We start from the raw sequence: 23,329 nt of genomic DNA on the forward strand, positions 1-23,329 counted from the left end.
CGGAGCCCTGTGGAATGCCATTCTCCTGAATATGGAGGGAACCGGTTGAGGCACCGACTCGGAACGGAAAATATGGAGCGACAGGCCTCTGGACCTGATGGGATACCAGTTCAATTTTACACAGAGTACGCGAAGGAACTTGCCCCCCTTCTTGCAGTGGTGTACCGTAGGTCTCTAGAAGAGCGTAGCGTTCCAAAGGATTGGAAAAGGGCACAGGTCATCCCCGTTTTCAAGAAGGGACGTCGAACAGATGTGCAGAACTATAGACCTATATCTCTAACGTCGATCAGTTGTAGAATTTTGGAACACGTATTGTGTTCGAGTATAATGACTTTTCTGGAGACGAGAAATCTACTCTGTAGGAATCAGCATGGGTTTCGAAAAAGACGGTCATGTGAAACCCAGCTCGCGCTATTCGTCCATGAGACTCAGAGGGCCATAGACACGGGTTCACAGGTAGATGCCGTGTTTCTTGACTTCCGCAAGGCGTTCGATACAGTTCCCCACAGTCGTTTAATGAACAAAGTAAGAGCATATGGACGATCAGACCAATTGTGTGATTCGATTGAAGAGTTCCTAGATAACAGGACGCAGCATGTTATTCTCAATGGAGAGAAGTCTTCCGAAGTAAGAGTGGTTTCAGGTGTGCCACAGGGGAGTGTCATAGGACCGTTGCTATTCACAATATACATAAATGACCTGGTGGATGACATCGGAAGTTCACTGAGGCTTTTTGCAGATGATGCTGTGGTGTATCGAGAGGTTGTAACAATGGAAAATTGTACTGAAATGCAGGAGGTTCTGCAGCGAATTGACGCATGGTGCAGGGAATGGCAATTGAATCTCAATGTAGACAAGTGTAATGTGCTGCGAATACACAGAAAGATAGATCCTTTATCATTTAGCTACAAAATAGCAGGTCAGCAACTGGAAGCAGTTAATACCATAAATTATCTGGGAGTACGCATTAGGAGTGATTTAAAATGGATTGATCATATAAAGTTGATTGTCGGTAAAGCAGATGCCAGACTGAGATTCATTGGAAGAATCCTAAGGAACTGCAATCCGAAAACAAAGGAAGTAGGTTACAGTACGCTTGTTCGCCCACTGCTTGAATACTGCTCAGCAGTGTGGGATCCGTACCAGATAGGGTTGATACAAGACGTAGAGAAGATCCAACGGAGAGCAGCGCGCTTCGTTACAGGATCATTTAGTAATCGCGAAAGCGTTACGGAGATTATAGATAAACTCCAGTGGAAGACTCTGCAAGAGAGACGCTCAGTAGCTCGGTACGGGCTTTTGTCAAAGTTTCGAGAACATACCTTCACCGAAGAGTCAAGCAGTATATTGCTCCCTCCTACGTATATCTCGCGAAGAGACCATGAGTATAAAATCAGAGAGATTAGAGCCCACACAGAGGCATATCGACAATCCTTCTTTCCACGAACAATACGAGACTGGAATAGAAGGGAGAACCGATATAGGTACTGAAGGTACCCTCCGCCACACACCGTCAGGTGACTTGCGGAGTATGGATGTAGATGTAGATGTAGATGTAGAAATTTCGGATAAAAATCGGGAGCAGGACCCGAAGACCTCACTCCTACAATGTGGCCAGCATATGATGTCACCAGGTCATGTCGCATGCTCAAAAAAGATGGCAACCAGACGTTAGCATCTGGAAAAGGCTGTTCGGATGGCAGACTCGAAGGACACAAGATTATCAGTGGTAGAGCTACCCTGGCGGAAGCTGCCCTGACACGGAGCCAGTAGGCCACGCGACTCCAGAACCCGACCCAACCGCCGACACCTCGTACGTTCCAGCAGTTTACAAAGAAATTGTGGGGCTTGATGGGCCGGTAGCTATCCACGTCAAGTGGATTTAGACTGAGTTTGAGCACCGAAATGATAGTGCCACAGCGATGGAAATTTGGCATCACACCAGATCAAGATGAAGATGATGAGAAGATGTCACTTGCAGTCAGACGAGAGATGTTTAATCGTCTAATTGTAGATCCGATCTGGTCCAGGATCTGTGTCGGGGCAATGTGTAAGGGCACTGAGGAGCTCCCACTCTGTAAATGGGGCGTTATAGGGTTCACTGTGGTGTGTAGTGAACACGAAGACTTTCATTTCCAGGCACCGTTTGAGGGAGCGAAAGGCTGGGGGGTAGTTCTCCGACACAGAGGCTCGAGCATAGTGCTCAGCAAAGTGCTCGGCAATTGTGTTTGCGCCGGTAGGTAACACACCATTGATGCTAATGCCAGGGACACCTGTTGGGGTCCGGTACCCAAAAAGATGCCTGATCTTCGTCCAGACTTGGAAAGGTGACATACGACACCCAATGGTCAACACGTACCTCTCCCAACACTCCTGTTTCCATCATTTTATAAGCAGGTGAACGCGGGCACGGAGCCACTTAAAGGCTATTAGGTGCTTACTTCACTGTAGAGCTTGCCTACACTCTTTAAATGCCTCAGCAACTTCCGGCGACGACCAAGGGACTGTGTTTCGCCGGGGGCACCCTAAACAATGAGGGACCGCGTTTTCCACCGCAGGAACGATCGTTGTAGTGACCTGCCCAACGACAACATCCATGGCACAATGTGGGGGCGATTCAGTGGTGACAACAGAGGTGAAAGCTTCTCAGTCTGCCTTGTTTAAAGCCCATTTGGGTAGGCGTCTGTGGGCATGACGCTGGGGGTGTGACAGGAAGATGGGGAAGTGGAAACTACCACACAGGTCATCTTGTGCTCTCCAGTGGATAGATGGGAGAAGGCCAGGACTGCAAACTGAGTGATCAATGGCTGAATATGTGCCATCTGCCACACTGAAATGTGTGGGGGCACCTGTATTTAAGAGGCAGAAGTCAAGTTGTGACAGTAAATTTTCGACCTCGCTACCTCAGCCAGTAAGCAAGGCGCCACCCCATAAGGGGTTTTGGGCATTAAAATCTCCCAAAAGTAGGAAAGGTTTAGGGAGTTGATCAATCAGTGAGCCAATACATTCAGGGGTACTGCACCACCTGGAGGAAGATATACATTGCAGACAGTTATTTCCCGTGTCATACTTATCCTGACAGCCACAGCTTCAAGAGGGGTTTGAAGGGGCACAGGTTCACTACATACTGAGTTGAGGACATAGGTCCACATTGCCGGGAACCAAGTTTCCTGGAGGGCATTGCAGAAAGCTTATCGGTTGCCGTAGCTCAGCCAGGTGATGGAAAAAACTGCCGCAATTCCACTGGAGGATTACACGATCGTGAGACTGGGTAGGCACGAAACAGTCAATGAGGCTGCCTACGCCTTGGGGTCACCTGATACCACCAGATGAGTACCTGTGGGATCGACATCCATTGTGTCTGAGGGCCCAGTGAGATCTAGGTCCTCAGTGGACGCCAGAATCTGCACCTCATCCTCAGACACACAACTTGTAGGTAGTGGTGGTGTGGGTGCCACTGCAGTGCCTTGATTCTTGGAGATCTTTTTCTTTTTAGGTTTCTCTCCCTGCTCCTTAGGTTTGTCCTGCTGGGAGGGCTTCACTGATTCAGTCTCAGGGACTGAGGAGGACCGTGAAGCCCTACGACCAGCTACCTGTGGTTGCTCCAGCCACTGGCAGCTGTCAGCTTTGCCACTGGTAAGAACCTGGGAAGGGAGTGATCCAAGGGATACCTCCTTCCTGGAGAGAGGAGCCGAAGACGATTTACGCTTCCTAGGCTGAGAAGTGGTGACTGACGTCCCCGATGGTTTGGGGGGGGGGGGGGGGCGGGGGGGGGGGGTCTCCTGAAGTAGGTTGTGCAGGAGCAACAGTGAGGGAAGTGCCCCCCACCACCAAGGGGGCAGGTGGAGTCTGACAGCTCTGAGAGCCAACTGTACCCGGCAGAACGGAAGATGGTACAACCGTTGTCATAGCAGCAGCATAGGTTGGCATCATATGCACAGGATGTAGCCTCGGTGTAGGTCAGTTGGTCGAGGGGTCTTGTATTCCATTATTTTTCTTTCTTTCTGGAGAATCCTGCAGTCTGGCCTGCAAGGCGAATGGTGCTCTCTGCAGTTGACACAGATGGGAGGTGGGGCACAGGGAGTATTGGGATGTTAAGGACATCCACAATCCTGACAGGTGACGCTGGAAGTACAGTGGGAAGACATATGGCCGAACTTCCGGCACTTAAAGCACTACATCGGGGGAGGGACATACGGCTTTACATCACAGTGGTAGACCATCGCCTTGACCTTCTCGGGTAATGTGTCACCCTAGAAGGCCAAGATGAAGGCACTGGTGGCAACCCGATTTCCCTCGGACCCTGGTGGACGTACCGGATGAAATAGACACCTCACCACTCTAAACTGGTGCACAGCAAAAGAAGGTCCATGTGAAATATGATACTCTGCACCATATTTAAGCTCTTATGGGGTGTGATGGAAACAGAAACATCCCCCAGTTTGTCACAGGCGAGTAGCGCCCATGACTGGGCAGAGGATGCTGTTTTGATCAAGACCGACCCTGACCGCATTTTGGACAAGCCCTCCACCTCCCCAACTTGTCCTCTAAACGCTCCACAAAAAACTTTCACTGAGAAGAAAGATTCCCCATCAAGTCTCGTACATACAATGTACCAGGGTGAATAATCTTCGCTGCCATCCTTCGCCTGGCATTCCTCCCATGGTGTGGCAGGGGAGAGGGGGGGGGGAGGGAGGGGGGGGGAGTGATTTGGAGTCACATTTGTTAGCACTGAATTTTGACCTTGATCATTTAGACACTGCTTGTGTTTGACCACCAGCAAGAGATAATGTGCTACACTTCATTGTGTGTCATCCACCCACTCCGAACAGGGGCCCTTCCCGCACCCAGCTGTAGCAAAGGCCACCCTGTCAGGATGGCAATTGCTGGGAAACCCGATGCCCCAGGCTCCTTGGCATACGTGGGGAGTTAATGGTGCAGGCATCAGCAGAGCAATCCCTGTGTAGTCAGGGGGCTACAACCAACAGGGTACATGGTGACCCCACCACAGCAGACGCTAGACGCTGGATATCAGGTGCAAACGAGCTAAGAAGTCCATTATTGTCAACAGCGCAGAAAGTGATACTGCTCAGAGGATGGAGGAAAACGCACCAAGGAGGGTGACCACACCCAACACTTAGAGAATGAACGGAAGTGCAGATCCGCGTCGACAAGCGATGCGAGAGGTCTCAGTGCATGGAGACTATGCACAATGTAAGGCACCCTTCCCCAATTGGCTCGCTCTTCGGGAAAATTTTGAAAAATGGAGGGCAAACCCTACAGGGGACAATCACATAAAGGCCGAAACGTGAGAGACTCCTTTTAGTCGCCTCTTACAACGGCCAGGAATACCTCGGGAATATTCTAAACCTGGACCCGCACGGGGGTTCAGGCGTGGATAAAGCAGGTGGTAGACTTCTGTTTATTGATATAATACTGGGGAAGTGCAATCAGTCTACTAAAGAGTGTTTACAAATCACTCATGCAACACATCCTAGAATATTGCTCAAGTATGTGGAACCCATACCAAATAGGACTAACCGGGAATAATTAACGTATACAGAGAAGGGCAGCATGAATGGTCACAGGTTTTATTAATCCAGAGGAGTGTGTCGCAGAGATACTGAAGGAACTGAAATGGCAGACTCTTGAACACAGACGTAGCACAGAGGCATAAGCATTGTGGCTATGTAGTAGACTCTTTGTCTGACATGTAAGGGCTTGGGTGCGAATCCTGGTGGAATCAAAATTTTAAACCAAAGGTGCACATTCTGTGAGCATTTTCGTGAAGCATTAAACACAACAAACATAGATTTAACTTTTATTCTTTTTTAATTACACACTCATGATGAACAATCATTTATAAAATTTCAGTAGGCTACTTAAGAATTTTTGAGTGCAATGTTGTTGTTGTTGTTGTTGTTGCTGCGGTCTTCAGTCCTGAGACTGGTTTTATGCGGCTCTCCATGCTACTCTATCCTGTGCAATCTTCTTGATCTCGCAGTACCTACTGCAGCCTACATCCTTCTGAATCTGCTTAGTGTATTCATCTCTTGGTCTCCCTCTACGATTTTTACCCTCCACGCTGCCCTCCAATACTAAATTGGTGATCCCTCCATGTCTCAGAACATGTCCTACCAAACGATCCCTGCTTCTAGTCAAGTTGTGCCACAAGCTACTCTTCTCCCCAATTCTATTCAATACCTTCTCATTAGTTATGCGATCTACCCATCTAATCTTCAGCATTCTTCTGTAGCACCACATTTTGAAAGCTTCTATTCTCTTCTTGTCTAAGCTATTTATCGTCCACGTTTCACTTCCATACATGGCTACACTCCATACAAATACTTTCAGAAACGACTTCCTAACATTTAAATCTATACTCGATGTTAACAAATTTTTCTTCTTCAGAAACGCTTTCCTTCCCATTGCCAGGCTACATTTGATATCCTCTCCACTTCGACCATCATCAGTTATTTTGCTCCCCAAATAGCAAAACTCCTTTACTACTTTAAGTGTATCATTTCCTAATCTAATTCCCTCAGCATCACCCGACTTAATTCGACTACATTCCATTATCCTTGTTTTGCTTTTGTTGATGTTCATCTTATATCCTCCTTTCAAGACAACTGCTCTTCCAAGTCCTTTGCTGTCTCTGACAGAATTACAATATCATCGGCGAACCTCAAAGTTTTTATTTCTTCTCCATGGATTTTAATACCTACTCTGAACTTTTCTTTTGTTTCCTTTATTGCTTGTTCAATATACAGATTGAATAACACCAGGGATAGGATACAACCCTGTCTCACTCCCTTCCCAACCACTGCTTCCCTTTCGTGTCCCTCGACTCTTATAACTGCCATCTGGTTTCTGTACAAATTGTAAATAGCCTTTCACACTCTGTATTTTACCCTGACACCTTCAGAATTTGAAAGAGAGTATTCCAATCAACATTGTCAAAAGCTTTCTCTAAGTCTACAAATGCTAGAAACGTAGGTTTGCCTTTCCTTAATCTTTCTTCTAAGATAAGTCGTAGGGTCAGTATTGCCTCACGTGTTCCAACATTTCTACGGAATCCAAACTGATCTCCCCCGAGGTCGGCTTCTATCAGTTTTTCCATTCGTCTGTAAAGAATTCGCGTTAGTATTTTGCAGCTGTGACTTATTAAACTGATAGTTTGGTAATTTTCACATCTGTCAACACCTGCTTTCTTTGGGATTGGAATTATTATATTCTTCTTGAAGTCTGAGGGTATTTCACCTGTCTCATACATCTTGCTCACCAGATGGTAGAGTTTTGTCAGGACTGGCTCTCCCAAGGCTGTCAGTAGTTCTAATGGAATGTTGTCTATTCCCGGAGCCTTGTTTCGACTCAGGTCTTTCAGTGCTCTGTCAAACTCTTCACGCAATATCATATCTCCCATTTCATCTACATCTACATCCTCTTCCATTTCCATAATATTGTCCTCAAGTACATCACCCTTGTATAGACCCTCTATATACTCCTTCCACCTTCCTGCTTTCCCTTCTTTGCTTAGAACTGGGTTTCCATCAAAGCTCTTGATATTCATGCAAGTAGTTCTCCTTTCTCCAAAGGTCTCTTTAATTTTCCTGTACGCAGTATCTATCTTACCCCTAGTGAGATAAGCCTCTACATCCTTACATTCTCCCTCCAGCCATCCCTGCTTAGCCATTTTGCACTTCCTGTCGATATCATTTTTGAGACGTTTGTATTCCTTTTTGACTGCTTCATTTACTGCATTTTTATATTTTCTCCTTTCATCAATTAAATTCAATATTTCTTCTGTTACCCAAGGATTTCTATCAGCCCTCGTCTTTTTACCTACTTGATCGTCTGCTGCCTTCACTACTTCATCCCTCAGAGCTACCCATTCTTCTTCTTCTGTATTTCTTTCCCCCATTCCTGTCAACTGTTCCCTTATGCTCTCCCTGTAACTCTGTACAACCTCTGGTTCTTTCAGTTTATCCAGGTCCCATCTTCTTAAATTGCCACCTTTTTGCAGTTTCTTCAGTTTCAATCTGCAGTTCATAACCAATAGATTGTGGTCAGAATCCACATCTGCCCCTGGAAATGTCTTACAATTTAAAACCTGGTTCCTAAATCTCTGTCTTACCATTATATAATCTATCTGATACCTTTTAGTATCTCTAGGATTCTTCCAGGTATACAACCTTCTTTTATGATTCTTGAACCAAGTGTTAGCTATGATTAAGTTATGCTCTGTGCAAAATTCCACAAGGCGGCTTCCTCTTTCATTTCTTCCCCCCAATCCATATTCGCCTACTATGTTTCCATCTCTCCCTTTTCCTACTGACGAATTCCAGTCACCCATGAATATTAAATTTTCGTCTCCCTTCACTACCTGAATAATTTCTTTTATCGCGTCATACATTTCATCTATTTCTTCATCATCTGCAGAGCTAGTTGGCATCTAAACTTGTACTACTGTAGTAGGCATGGGCTTTGTGTCTATCTTGGCCACAATAATGCGTTCACTATGCTGTTTGTAGTAACTAACCCGCACTCCTATTTTTTTATTCATTATTAAACCTACTCCTGCATTATCCCTATTTGATTTTGTATTTATAACCCTGTAATCACCTGACCAAAAGTCTTGTTCCTCCTGCCACCGAACTTCACTAATTCCCACTATATCTAACTTTAACCTATCCATTTCCCTTTTTAAATTTTCTAACCTACCTGCCCGATTAAGGGATCTGACATTCCACGCTCCGATCCGTAGAACGCCAGTTTTCTTTCTCCGCTTGAGTAGTCCCCGCCCGGAGATCGGAATGGGGGGACTATTTTACCTCCAGAATATTTTACCCAAGAGGACACCATCATCATTTAATCATGCAGTGCAATAAATAATTAGAAATAAGAAGATATCCACTTTTCATAAAAATGGCAGTTATATGTGTTAAATAGAATATATATGATATATGGTGTATGTATTCAAACAATGAGAGAGAGAGAGAGAGAGAGAGAGAGAGAGAGAGAGAGAGAGAGAGAGAGAGAGAGAGAGAGAGACAGACAGACAGAGAGAGAGAGAGAGAGAGAGAGAGAGAAATAGTAAGCAGAACAAGCTTCACTCAATTACCAGTCTTGCACACGTTATGTATTCTATGCTTCACGGAAATGCTCATACAACATACAACTTTGTTTAAAAATATGATTCTACCAGGAATCAAACACATACCTCCACATGGTGCACGAGCCCTCTACCACGGTGTGGCACTGCCCATCGAAAAAAATGAACCTTATTTTAAAAAATGGAAACTCCAGATCAGAATATCAACAATATAACAAAAAGACAGATTGCCACGCACAGTTAAGACAACACACTGAGTTGCAGACAGGCACAATGAATGCACTTACACATTAGCTTTTGGCTCCGGCTTTCTCCAGAAAAGGAAACACATACATTCATTCACACAAACAAGCACACCTTACACACACGACTGCCTGGCCCAGATGGACATGGCGGTCCTATGTATATGAGATGTGTGTGTTTAATTTTCTGAAGAAGCCTCTGGCTGAAACCTTATGTGTACATGTCTTTTTGTTGGGCCTGTCTACACCTTAACATGTCATCTTTACAGTGAATAGCAATCTATCTTTTCCTTATATTGTTGAAACTTATTTTAGCATAATTAAACATGCCCAGGAAAATTTCAAATTCAATTATCACAAGAATTTTTTAGAGTTGCATGTACTATAGTGCTTTGGGAGAGACATTCAAGTTCTGAACTTCACGTACCGTAAATTTAAAACATGACAAAAATCTGATATGCGTGTGGTCCCCTTGTCAGATGATCTCAGTGAAATGGTAGCTCTCGAACAAAGGAAAATCAAACTAGATAGGGCAATTATGCTTGAGGAAAAACGTACACCTCGAAATGTCTATTGTTGAATATCAAACTACAACGCAGTAGTCAGACTATCAATCCTCTATGCAGCAGTGTGTCTATCCCTAACCAAAAAGATCCCAATAGTGTGTCCTCGAATTACAAAAAAGGAAATTCCTGCAAAAGGTAGTGAGAAGCAAAATCTGAAATGCCATAACTCCATTTTAAAATTGCCCTTTACAAAGGAAAACCCGGGAGAACCGTTCCAATTTAATCCTCGTGCCACTGAAAAGATGACTGAAATAAGTATTAGTGTCAGTGGTGTTGAGAAACAGCTGAAATTGTTAAAACTGAACACAGCTCCAGGGTCCGACAGATTCCCTGTCATTTTCTATATAGTGTTTGTGGCTGGGTTATTCTCTCTTCTAACCATTATCTATTGTAGATCCCTCAAACAGAAAACTATGCCCAGTTCTTGGAAAAAAGCTGAGATCACACCTGTCTATAAGAAGGGTAGTAGAGATGATTCACAAAACTATGTCCAATATCTTTTATATTGATTTGTTGTAGAATCTTAGAACATATTCTGAGCTCAAACATAATGATGTATCTTTAACAGAATGACCTCCTCCATGTCAACCAGCATATATTCTGAAAAGATCAGTCATGTGAAACCCAACTTACACTTTTCTCACACGACCAACTATATCCTCACCCACAACTTATTCTCCTTTGAAGGCATTACCTACAAACAAATCCGTGGTACGGTTATGGGCACCCGCATGGCACCATCCTATGCTAACCTATTCATGGGCCATCTAGAGGAATCCTTCCTAAAAACCCAGAATCCTAAACCCCTCACCTGGTTCAGATTCACTCACTGACGACATCTTTGCTATCTGGATTGAAGGTGAGGACATCTTATTCACATTCCTCCATAACCTCAACAACTTCTCCCCCGTTTGCTTCACCTGGTCCTACTCAACCCAACAAGCCACCTTCCTAGACGTTTACCTCCACCTCAGAGATGGCTACATCAGTACCTCCGTCCACATCAAACCTACTAACCACCAGCAGTACCTCCACTTCAACATCTGCCACCCATTACATACCAAAAAGTGCCTTCCATACAGCATAGCCACCTGTGGCTGTCGCATCTGTAGTGATGAGCAGTCCCTCTCAAAATATACCAAGGGTCTCACTGAGACCTTTACATACTGTAATTACCACCTCATACTTGTACTACCTGTGAAACCAGTCATGTGATCTACAAGCTAAGCTGCAACCACTCTGCTGCATTCTACATGGGCATGACAACCAACAACCTGTCTGTCCACATGAATGGCCACCAACAAACTGTGGCCAAGAAACAGCTGGACCACCCAGTTGCTGAGCACGCTGCCCAACACAGTGTTCTTCATTTCACAGCCTGTGCCACCTAGATCCTTCCCACCAACACCAGCTTTTCTGAATTGTGAAGGTGGGAACTCCCCAGCAATATATCCTATGTTCCTGTAACCCTCCTGGCCTCAACCTTCATTAGCCATTGTCCTTACCCATCCAGCCATTTCCCTGTTCGCATTCCAGTATTACACAGCCTTCCATTCCACCAGCCCAAACTTTTTGTTTCTCTCTTCATCTGCAACCACCCCCTCTCCCCCCCCCCCCCTTGTCTAACCACTCGACTGCACATAGCTGGCCTACCCTCTCTTCACCTTGTCCCTGCACACTCTCACTAGTAGCATTTTATCGTCCCCCACCACTACCCTGCTATCCCTACCCCAGCCTCTTCCTTACCCCCACATAGTTGTCTCTCCTACCATGCACTGCTGCTCGCAGTCTGCCTTCAGCTGCCACACACTGTGGTCGCGTGTGTGTGGGGGGGGGGGGGGGTGGTGGGGGGGGGGGGGGAGGCGCTGCAGGTGTGCATGTGCATGTAGTTGTCTATTTTCAATGAAGGCCTTGTTGCCAAAAGCTCTTTTTCCATCAGTCTTTTTGTTGTGCCTATCTCTTACTCAGTATCTCAGCTATATGGTGAGTAGCACATATCCTTTTCATAATACTGTTACATTCCCTTCTGGATTTTCCATTGTTTGAAAAATAAACATCAGTAAGGTACAGGAAGAGTCCAGGTTCAGAAAAGGAGTTAGACTAAGAAGTCCCCTATCCCCATATTTATTTAATATGTTCACTGAGACAGCTATTCAGATCCTGAGGGAGAATATAAAGAAAATAAAATGGTTACAGGATGCAATGTGTTGTTGTTGTTGTTGTTGTTGTTGTTGTTGTCGTGGTCTTCAGTCCTGAGACTGGTTTGATGCAGCTCTCCATGTTACTCTATCCTGTGCAAGCTTCTGCATCTCCCAACACCTACTGCAACCTACGTCCTTCTGAATCTGCTTAATATATTCATCTATTGGTCTCCCTCTACAATTTTTGGCCTCCACGCTGCCCTTCAATACAAAATTGGTGATCTCTTGATGCCTCAGAACATGTCCTACCAACCAATCCCTTCTTCTAGTCAAGTTGTGCCACAAACTCCTCTTCTCCCCAATTCTACTCAATACCTCCTCATTAGTTACGTGATCTACCCATCTAATCTTCAGCATTCTTCTGCAGCACCACATTTTAAAAGCTTCTATTCTCTTCTTGTCTAAACTATTTATCATCCATGTTTCACTTCCATACATGACTACACTCCACACAAATACTTTCAGGAACGACTTCTTGACACTTAAATCAATACTCGATGTTAGCAAATTTCTCTTCTTCAGAAACGCTTTCCTTGCCACTGCCAGTCTACATTTGATATCCTCTCTACTTCGACCATCATCAGTTATTTTTCCTCCCAAATAGCAATACTCATTTACTACTTTAAGCGTCTCATTTCCTAATCTAATTCCCACAGCATCACCCGATTTAATTCGACTACATTCCATTATTCTCATTTTGCTTTTGTTGATGTTCATGTTATATCCTCCTTTCAAGACCATGTCCATTCCGTTTAACTGCTCTTCCGGGTCCTTTGCTGTCTCTGACAGAATTACAATGTCGTCGGCAAACCTCAAAGTTTTTATTTCTTCTCCATGGATTTTAATGCCTACTCTGAACTTTTCTTTTGTTTCCTTTACTGCTTGCTCAATATACAGATTGAATAACATCGGGGAGAGGCTACAACCCTGTCTCACTCCCTTCCCAACCGCTGCTTCCCTTTCATGCCCCTCGACTCTTATAACTGCCATCTGGTTTCTGTACAAATTGTAAATAGACTTTCGCTCCCTGTATTTTACCCCTGCCACCTTTAGAATTTGAAAGTGAGTATTCCAGTCAACATTGTCAAAAGCTTTCTCTAAGTCTACAAATGCTAGAAACAGGATGCAATGTAGCACATTAAAATGAACACATGGAAAATGAAAGCAATGGTAGTACAGAAAAATACAGAAGAAATTAAAACCAACATAAAAATTGATGACGTCAGAACTGATCAGATGAAACAATTTTGTTATCTCGGTAGTGTAATCCCACAGGACTGTACATGCTTAATGAAAGTGATGAGAAGGACTGCAGACATTTATGACTAGGGCAGATGCTTTAACCAGCAAACATATGATTACAGATGTCAGAAAATCATTTGTATGGAGTAAACTGCCCTATGGGAGTAAAACTTTGATCTGGATACATTGGATAGGAATCAACTTGAAGTTGCAGAAATGTGGACACAGTGGAAAATGACAGGAAACGACAAGCAACCTGGAAGTCTTAAGGGTAGTCAACAAATATTAACAAAAAATTAAAAGAGAAAACTAAAATTTATTAGGCATGTCATCAGACACAACACTTTCACCGTTCACATTCTTGAAGGGAAAGTGGTGGAAAAGAAAGGGAAAGAACAATATAGGAAGAGGTATTCGGAAGACATCAAGAAGAGGATACCATCTGGAATATTTTTTGACATTAGTACAGCCTTTGATGTTACTGATCATGAAATTCTCTTGCATAAGTAAAATAATTATGGAATTCGAGGCCAGTCCGAAAGGTAAATCGAGTCAGACCTCAATAATCGTCAACACAGTACAGAAATAGAACTCAAACACAAGTGAAACACAGGAAGTTCTAGTCTTTGCAGTAATGAGGAAAAAAAATTATCAAGTATGGAGTCCCATTAGTGTCAGTGCTGTGATCTGTCCTATTTTTGCTGTATGTAAATGACTTGCGTGATAAAATACATGATGGAATCACAGTACTTTTTTCAGATGACACAAACATTCTAATTAAATCGCACAGTGACAACAATCTGCAGAAAACTGCAGCATCAGTTATGCGTAGTTTCACACATTGGTTCAACACCAACAGCCTCATCATAAAATCGGATAAAACTGGGGCAATTAACTTTCACACCATATAAAAACCTCCATCCTGCAAACCCTGTTTTCAAAATTAAAGGAAAAAAGTCTCAAATGTCAGTGATACAAATGATATACATGTATATGAAACTGGGCAGAAGCTGAACCTACACATAAACACAGTAAGCACAAACTTACACAAATGAGGAGTGTATCGTACTGGAGTTATGTTATTTAACTATATGCCGCCTCACTTAAAACACCTATCAACATTAAAAATATTTAAGGTAAAGTAGAAACAATTCTTGCTTGACCACTACTTCTACTCCATCTCTGGACCGTCATAATACGTAATTTACTTTGAGTTTATCATGTAATCTCTCTTGCTAACCTCTGCTATTAAATGTATAAGCAATGTAGTATGTCAATTTATATTATTATCACACTGAGTGTGTTGACCAGCTAGTTACAACAACTGCTCTAATCATTAATTAATTATCTTTAGCCTTGTCCTACATCATATGTAAAAACAATGTCCTAAAAATGATTCTTGGACTAAATAAATAAAAAAAATAAAACAAATACATGTACAATTACGTGGAACTGAAATGAACAGCCAATGACAGGAGTGAGTGGATTCACTGACACAGCATTAGCCATTAGAATACATAAGTATATATGAAACTTTAACGGTGCACTTGCCTCGAGACAGTTGTTCCTTTGATAAGGTCATCCATTAGAAGAGTTCCTTACAGTTGCCAGTAAATCTCAATCCCTGCTTCAACTGCATCCAGGCATCACTGAACAGGGAATCAGGTATTCCTCCTTCCTGAATATGAGATACTACTCCCAGTTTGCAGCAAATGTTACACACTGCAGAAACAACATCCTTGGAAGTGTTCGACCAAATTTATCAGTCATCTGTGGGCGAAATATCTAATTAGTCATCTTATGCATACAGTGGGAAAAGGACAGGATGTCATGGCAGCTAGCAAATAACAAGCATGCACAAACATAATAAAAATCCTAGAGAAAAAGAGTAAAATTATCTCACTTAATATTCACTCTTTTGTTTCATGTTTCAAACAATAACACACAGTTAAATTTATGTTTTTGACAATAGGGCTTTTTATACACCTACATAAAATGTATTCACAGTTCTGAATACCGAGAATCATCGGCAGTATAATGGAATGATGACAACGAAACTTTTTGTGGGACAGGGACTCGAACCTGCATTTCCTGCTTATTGAGGATCATTGCTTTAACATTAGGCTACCCAAGCATGTGTCTAAGCATCATAATTCTGACCAACACAGACACTGAAATATTGTAATTTTATATATCCGTGGTCCAAAAGTTACAAAAATGGAAAGACAGTTGAAAAATTATCATCATTACCATAGCAGGGTTCACAGTTCACAACTGCCAAAAGGTTACACAATTTAGCAGAATTAAATTTTGGGTAATGTTCCATATACGTTAAAAGTGTGAAAATTTTTGTACTCTAATCGTCTACAAATGAGCAAGTGTGTGCTAATGCAATTGTAATATCTAATTAAAAATAAGAGAGGAGGACAAAAATGTGCTAGTTGTCAGAAAACATGAATAATTTATTTATAAGTTCCTATATTTGTCTTTTTATTTGGGGTACACTCTGAGTGACAACAAGTGGCACACAGAGTGTTAGTCAGCAGATATTCCGAGATCACAGCAGTTGCTGCATGGTGCACCTAGGGGAATGTCAGAGCATTTCATCCCCATACTTCCATGGACATAAAAAAATAATTAATAAATATGCAAATGTTGAATGTATGAATTGAAAGCTATTAACAGTTAGTACCACAAATATCTATACTCTACAAACCACTGTGAAGTGCATGGCAGGGAGTCTGTCCCATTGTACCAGTTATTAGGGTTTCTTCCCCTTTGATTCTTAGAGTTGTTTGGTGGGTCCATTTGGGGGAGGGGACCAATCAGTGAAGACATTGGTCCCGTCGGATTAGGGAAGGATGAGGTAGGAAGTCGAACATGCTCTTACAAAGGAACCATCACAGCATTTGCATGAAGCGATTTAGGGAAATCACAGAAAACCTAAATCAGGATGGGCGGACGAGGATTTGAACCGTCGTCCTCCCAAATGCGAGTCCAGTGTGTTAACCACTGTGCCCCCTCACTCGGTCATTCTTAGAGTACTCATTTAAAGCCAATTCTTGAAACTTGTGTTAGTAGGCTTTTTCAGTCTGCCAGTTCAATTTCTTCAGCATGTCTGTGACACTCTCCCACAGGTCAAACAAACCTCTGATCTGATTCAAATGGCTCTGAGCACTATGGGACTTAACATCTGTAGTCATCAGTCCCCTAGAACTTAGAACTACTTAAACCTAACTAACCTAAGGACATCACACAACACCCAGTCATCACGAGGCAGAGAAAATCCCTAACCCCGCCGGAAATCGAACCCGGGAACCCGGGCATGGGAAGCGAGAACGCTACCGCATGACCACGAGCTGCGGACCTTCTGATCTGATGGTAGAGCATTTGCCCGCAAAAGACAAAAGTCCCGAGTTCGAGTCTCGGTCCGGCGCACAATTTTAATCTGCCAGGAAGTTTCATATCAGTGCACACTCCGCTGCAGAGTGAAAATCTCATTCTGGAAACCTTTGGTCATTCATGCTGACCTTCTCTGTATAAGTTCAACATCCCCTTAGTCCTATTTGGTGCGGGTCCCACACACTTGGGCAATATTCTGGAATGAGTCACATGAGTGATTTGCAAGCAACCTCGTTTGTAGACTGAGTGCACTTCCCCAGTATTCTACCAATAAACCGAAGTCCACCACCTGTTATACCCACAACTGAGCTTATGTGATCATTCCATTTCTTTTACTGAGAAAATTCTGGTCCTATGTACAATTGTTGAGGTGTAAAGGCTTCTATCCAGTCACTTGCTGACCAGTCTGGTGTGGCAGTTGAAGATAGCAAAACAAAGACTGGAAGTTTTAAATTTCACGTTCAAGAAATCATTCACACAGGAAAATTGTTTGAATGTGCAATCATTTGACCATCAAACAGACAAGCATCTCAGGCATGGAAAAACAACTGAAGGAGTTGAAAACAACTTAAGTCACCAGAACTGGATGAAATCCCAAAGCAACTGGAAGAAAGCACGAGTGACTCCCGTGCATAAGTGCAAAAGAACAGACACACAAAATTATAGACCAATGTGCCTAACATTGGTTTGCTGCAGAGTCCTTCAACTTATTCTCATTTCAAATATAATAAATTTTTCTTGAGACCAAGAAGCTTATGTTTGCGAATCAGCATGGTTTCAGAAAGCATTCTCATGCTAAATTCAGGTTGCCCTTTTCTCACAAGATATACTGTGAACTATGGATGAAGGGCACAGAAAGATTCCATATTTCTACATTTCCAGAAAAGTGTTCAGCACCGTGCATCACTGCAGACTCTTAAAAGGAAATACAAGCATATGGAATAGGTTCACAAGTATGTGAGTGGCTCGAAGACTTCTAGTTATAGAAACCAGTATGTTGTTCTTAACAGCAAGTGTTCATCAGTGACAAGGGTATCGTCAGAAGTGCCCCAGGGAAGCGTCATAGGATCATTCTTATTCTTTATATTCATAAATGACTTGGCATACAATCTGAGCAGCAATCTGTGGTTGCTTGCTGACGATGCTATGGTGTATGGTAAGGCATCAAAATTGAGTGATTGTAGGTGGATGCAAGATAACTTAGACAAAATCTCTAGTTGGTGTGATGAAAGGAAAAATGTAAGTTAATGTGGATGAGTAGGAAAAACTAACCTGTAATGTTCGGATACAGCATTAGCAGTGTCCGGCTTGACACGATGACATTGTTTAAATACCTGGGCGTAACGTTGCAAAACGGTACGAAATGGGACAAGAGTGTTTGGATTGCGTTAGGAAAGGCGAATTATCGACTGCAGTTTATTGGTTGGATTCTATAAGAGTGCAGTTTGTCAGTAAAGGAGACCACATTAGGATGCTAGTGTGCTGCTGGGGGGATTGTGATCTGTACCAGGTCTGATTAAAGGAAGAAATCAAAGCAATCCAAAGGTGGGTTGCTATATTTGTTACTGGGAGGTTCGAACAATACGCAAGTGTTGCGGAGATGCTTTGGGAACTCAAATGTGATTCCCTGGAGGAAAGGTGACATTCTTTTTGTGGAACATTGCTGAGAAAATTTAGAGAACCAGCATTTGAGGCTGACTGCAGGACACTTCTGTTGCCTCCAATGTATACTGCGCATAAGGACCACAATGATATGACAAATTAGGGCTTGTACAGAATCATACACACAGTCGTTCTATTGCAACTGGAAAGGAAATGGCTAGTAGTGGTGCAGGTTATCCTCAGCCATACAACAACATAAGGTGAACTGTCGAGTATCGATGTACATAGTGTTACACCCAGATATTTGTATGAGTTGGCTGATTTCCACAAGCTCATTGATATTTTAGTCATAGGATGCAATGGTTTTTTTTTTTTTGCATTTTATGAAGTGCAAAATTTTACTTTTCTGAACATTTAAATCACATTAATACCACACAGGGAACAGTTGAAATTGTACTCCTGAAAAATCTCTTTGTAAGTAATATGAGGTTGTGTGGAGTTTTAAAAAAATTTATCAATATGGGAATCTGATTATTTAAAGAAGATAAAAATAAAATTATTTATTTATGGAAGAATCTGAATGATGAAAGTAGAGCTGATGCAGTCAGAAAAACTGAGCAGTAGTAGTTCGCCTCAAATAGTCCATAGACAGCCTACTGTTTGAAGAACCCACAAAGTGGAAGCGAATTATGTTAATTCCATATCTCTTTGTTCGCTTTATGTCCCCAAAGCAAAGTCATGTCTTTCACCATCATTCATATTGTGAGAGATTGTGGAGAGGTATCAGACTTTGCTGTGTGGTACAAAACTTTGTTGCAAGTCCTGTTATCAATTCAACTGTTTTAATCTGCCAGGAAGTCCCGTATCAGCACACACTCTACTGCAGAGCAAAAAATTCATTCTGGAAACATTCTCCAGGCTATGGCTAAACCACTCGCCACAATATCCTTTCTTCCAAGAGTGCTTGTCCTGCAATGTCCACAGAAGAACTTATATGAAATTTGGAAGTTAGGAGGTGAGGCAACACTGGAAGAAGAGCTATGAGGACAGGGCGTAAGTCTCGTTTGGGTAGTTCAGTTGGCACAGCTCTTACCCAAGAAAGGAAAAAGTCCTGGTTTCGAGTCCCGATTCGGCACACAGCTTTGATCTGTAAGGAAGTTTCATATCAGCGTACACACTGCTGCAGAGTGAAAAATTCATTCTGGAACAATTGTATTTTTGTTTAATATCTAAGAGCATTTCACTGTCATATTTATAATCCTACTGAAAACATATATTTTCCCATATTTCTCTGGTAGTTTCAGGCTTTTAATACACAGCCTGACAAAAAAGTGAAGAACCCAGAAGACATGGTCAGATGTCAATGAAACTTTGTATATGTGCACACCACTGGATGCCATATAAATGACAAGAGTTGCAATTCTATGTGACATGTACAATACCCACCAGAGGGCATTAATGTTGTTTGTGTTTAGTGTTGTTACGAGGTCTGACAGGATATATAAGGGGCATGAACAGTGTCAGATGTTACGTAATCACTGTGAAGGCAATGGAGATGACGTGTATTCATGTGAGCCAGTATAATCAGCTAATTGGAAGGGGTCTCATTATGACTCTCTAAAAAACAAAGCAACAAAAACCCCATTAACTTTATTTTCCCAAGTGATAGCCTGTGCTTTGAGTAATATTTTGGAGGAGGGGTGGGGGATTTAAGGAACATTCCTTACATTGTATACAATATTCAATGTAACGGTAGAGGATTTGTTGTTGTTGTTGTTGTTGCTTTTTGCAAAATCAAATACAAAATGTAAGTGTAGGCTACATTTCTTTCCGGTCTCGGTGGTTTCATTAAAAGGTATGGCAAATTATTTTCTACAATACTTACACTATAGAGTACATAACCTCCAAATTCCACACTGCCTGCATGATAAACAAAAAAAATGTAATTTATTTTCAAAAAGTTAGAAAGTGTTATTTTGTACCATCACAGTGTTGAAAATGACAAAACTTCCAAACTTTGAAATGCCACTAAAAAAGACATAAAATGCTAAAATTTGGTATGGTTATTTATGTTCATGACAGGACGAATAAGCTGTTTCGTCCAAATCTCAGGTGGTGGATGAGGTGACCTGGACGACTTGAAATATTCTGTGTAGGTCTATGTGTAAATTTGAGCTACCCATTTTCATTTTATCATAAATTCTGTATTATTGTGAGATGATCCTTAGACTAATGAGTAAACAAAAACTTGACAACAAAAATATAAATGATGTTCATTAAAGTCATTCGGATGCAGTTGCTTCTATTTCAGGTGGTGTTTATTACGTAATATCCTATCAGGCTTATACTATAAGATTAATACCTCAGCTTAGTTTTAGAACTAAAGTGCTATTTCACTGTTTGCTACGAAACTTTCTCAGTTCTTTTATGTGGTTTAATGTTCTTAATTTTGTATCTCAAGAACACGTTGTTGAGAATACAATGCTGTTGGTAAATACAAATTTTAGAAAAACCTTGTTTTAGTAAAAAAAACTGTGGTTCTGACAGTTTCCAAAATGTACTTTCATTTTAATAAGATGGTGAATGTTACAGCATTACTATTACATATCAATTTAAGGTGTATACTACAGCATTCACTATATCACCAGTTTTAGCTGGCTAGCATCAATCTTTTTAAAGTTACGGGCATTTTTGTTTTGTGACATTCTTCAAACAGTGATCAATTTCCATTTTTTAAAAACTGTTTTATACATCAGAAGGGGCTGAAATAATGGACTTTTCGTTTGATCCTTGAGTACATTCAATAAAGGAAATAGCAATAAATATATTACCTAACATTTGGCTGCTTTGACACATGCCCACCCTACATATGGTGTACGTAACATGAATAAAGGGGGGGGGGGGGCAGAGGTAAAGAGGAGGGAACTATGAAACGCTCGCTAAGGGTAACTCGATTTAACGCCTCTTATTAACTATTCCAATATTACAGAAAACTTAAAACTTCTGTGTGTTTAATGTGTTATGGGACAATGTTTGACCAGCAGCACACACACACACACACACACACACACACACACACACACACACACACACACACACACACACACTGTTCAGAAAAGGTCTTTTAGTGTTATACTATCCTCACTTAAAACTCAATTCTTGTGGGTACAATTTAAGTGCTGCACCAAGTGAGTATGTCTACCAGTCCGTTGTGCGTAAAAGTGAAAATATCACTACAGCTTTTTTACTAATTTTTCTATACATAATCATGGAACAAGAACTAGTTTGAACTTACTTTTACTAAGATAAAACCAACAAAACTGAAAACAGCATTTTCTATCAGGTAATAAAAAAAAATTATAAGTAAAGCACACTACACAATCAAGGATTCCTCAGAGAAGTCAGAGTGGTGATTAATAATGGAAGGCGATAATAACAGCACCCTGTCACATTACAATCCTGTAACAACTTTGCACGATCATGTCAATAACTACAGTGTTCAATAGTAATGCCTTGTCATTCTCCCAGGTTCAAAATCTCTCTCATTATGGTCAGATGCTGACAGCTTTTCAGTTTAACTAAGGGAAGGACATGCGAGTTTTCTAAACATATTGGATTTACAGCGGGGAATATAACATCAAGTTCGCGGTTCCAGACACATTGACAGCAGTGTTTGATGTGTGCAGCGATGAAGAGTGAAACTGTTTTTATATCAATGAACGTTATACATAGGGACCAAACAAATGACGTGGTGGTGTTACGCCGCAGAAATATTTAGGAGGATGAATTGACCGTTTGGATATAGGTTTTCTGTGGTTTTCCTAAGTCACTTCGGGTAGATGCGAGAGGGTTCCTTCACTGTTGCCACGTCCGACCACTTATGCTATCCTTTTAAAGCAGAATTATATGTTCTAAGATTATGCATTATGTATTTGTTTTGCACTTATTATTTTCATTGATTTATAATGAGAAATTCTACATTATTGTGAGATGACCCTTGAATGAATGAACCAACAAATTAATTAACTGGGGTCTTTTTTAACCTATACACTGTCTGCCGATGAAACATTTCCGTTCTTGCATCGAAGGAAAGGATTTGATTTGGTGCCAGTCATGTAGCAAACTGTAACTGTATATACATTAACTTAACTTTCAGGTTTTCGTAATTGCCGAAATCAGAAAAAATCGCCAGCAGATCGTTTCCGAGTTGCAGATATTAATGTGGGGACTTGACGATGCCAGATTCAGAGTAAAAGGAAGATAACAGTACATTATTACACTGTGCGAAAATATTATTGTAATAAGAACTATTCTCAGGAACTCAACAGCAACGATATCAAACATTAACATACACTACACAGTACACTATAAATAGAATAAAGTTCCCACAGATGTTATTTAGCCTCAGCGCAATTTCATGAATATTGCAAATCACGCTGGAAACAAATGAATTCCGCTCCCAACAAATTCGAACAGCCATGAACAGAAGCACCATAGACATAAATAACATAGATTGCGCACGCTTCTATCTCACGTGCCTTTATTTGCATATCCCACACTCATGGTCTACAGGTCTTACATAAAAGTCGCGACACGAACTGCTGTTAGTGTTAACAGTTGTTACTTGTCACCGTTTGACAGGTGGAGCGACACTAGTGCTCCAAGTGGCGACTAAGGACAACGTCAGATGCGTCTAAAGAAGCATAATGTCCCTTTCCTACGTGACGTACGAAATATTTGAATTAGTTTTTTGCCTCCAAGAACTTGTGTAATAACAGAAGACATAGATGTTTCTAAAAATGATTCTAAAACAAGCGCAAGTAGGGATAAAAATCATGAGTCCATAGGCAAGCTACAACACATTCGAGAAGAAACACTTGTGACGTTGGATACAACTACAGGTTGCCACGTCGATATCAAAAGGATGTACTCACCAATTCACTCGTATGAAGCACAGATACG

General features: G+C 41.8%; 1 protein-coding gene across 1 annotated transcript in view; it reads right to left on the minus strand.

Annotated features, from left to right (window-relative positions):
• Nucleotides 1-23,010, minus strand: part of LOC124720006 — a 29,977-nt gene extending 6,967 nt beyond the window's left edge. Inside the window, exons 1-2 of the mRNA XM_047245243.1 lie at nt 22,947-23,010; nt 14,915-15,133 (exon numbers count right to left, since the gene is read on the minus strand). Coding sequence (XP_047101199.1) covers nt 14,915-14,949 — 35 coding nt within the window. The 5' untranslated portion in view covers nt 14,950-15,133; nt 22,947-23,010. The remainder of the gene's footprint in view (nt 1-14,914; nt 15,134-22,946) is intronic.
• Between the last annotated feature and the right edge of the window lie 319 nt (nt 23,011-23,329).

This window comes from Schistocerca piceifrons, chromosome 11, assembly GCF_021461385.2.
Source record: "Schistocerca piceifrons isolate TAMUIC-IGC-003096 chromosome 11, iqSchPice1.1, whole genome shotgun sequence".
Taxonomy (NCBI): domain Eukaryota; kingdom Metazoa; phylum Arthropoda; class Insecta; order Orthoptera; family Acrididae; genus Schistocerca; species Schistocerca piceifrons.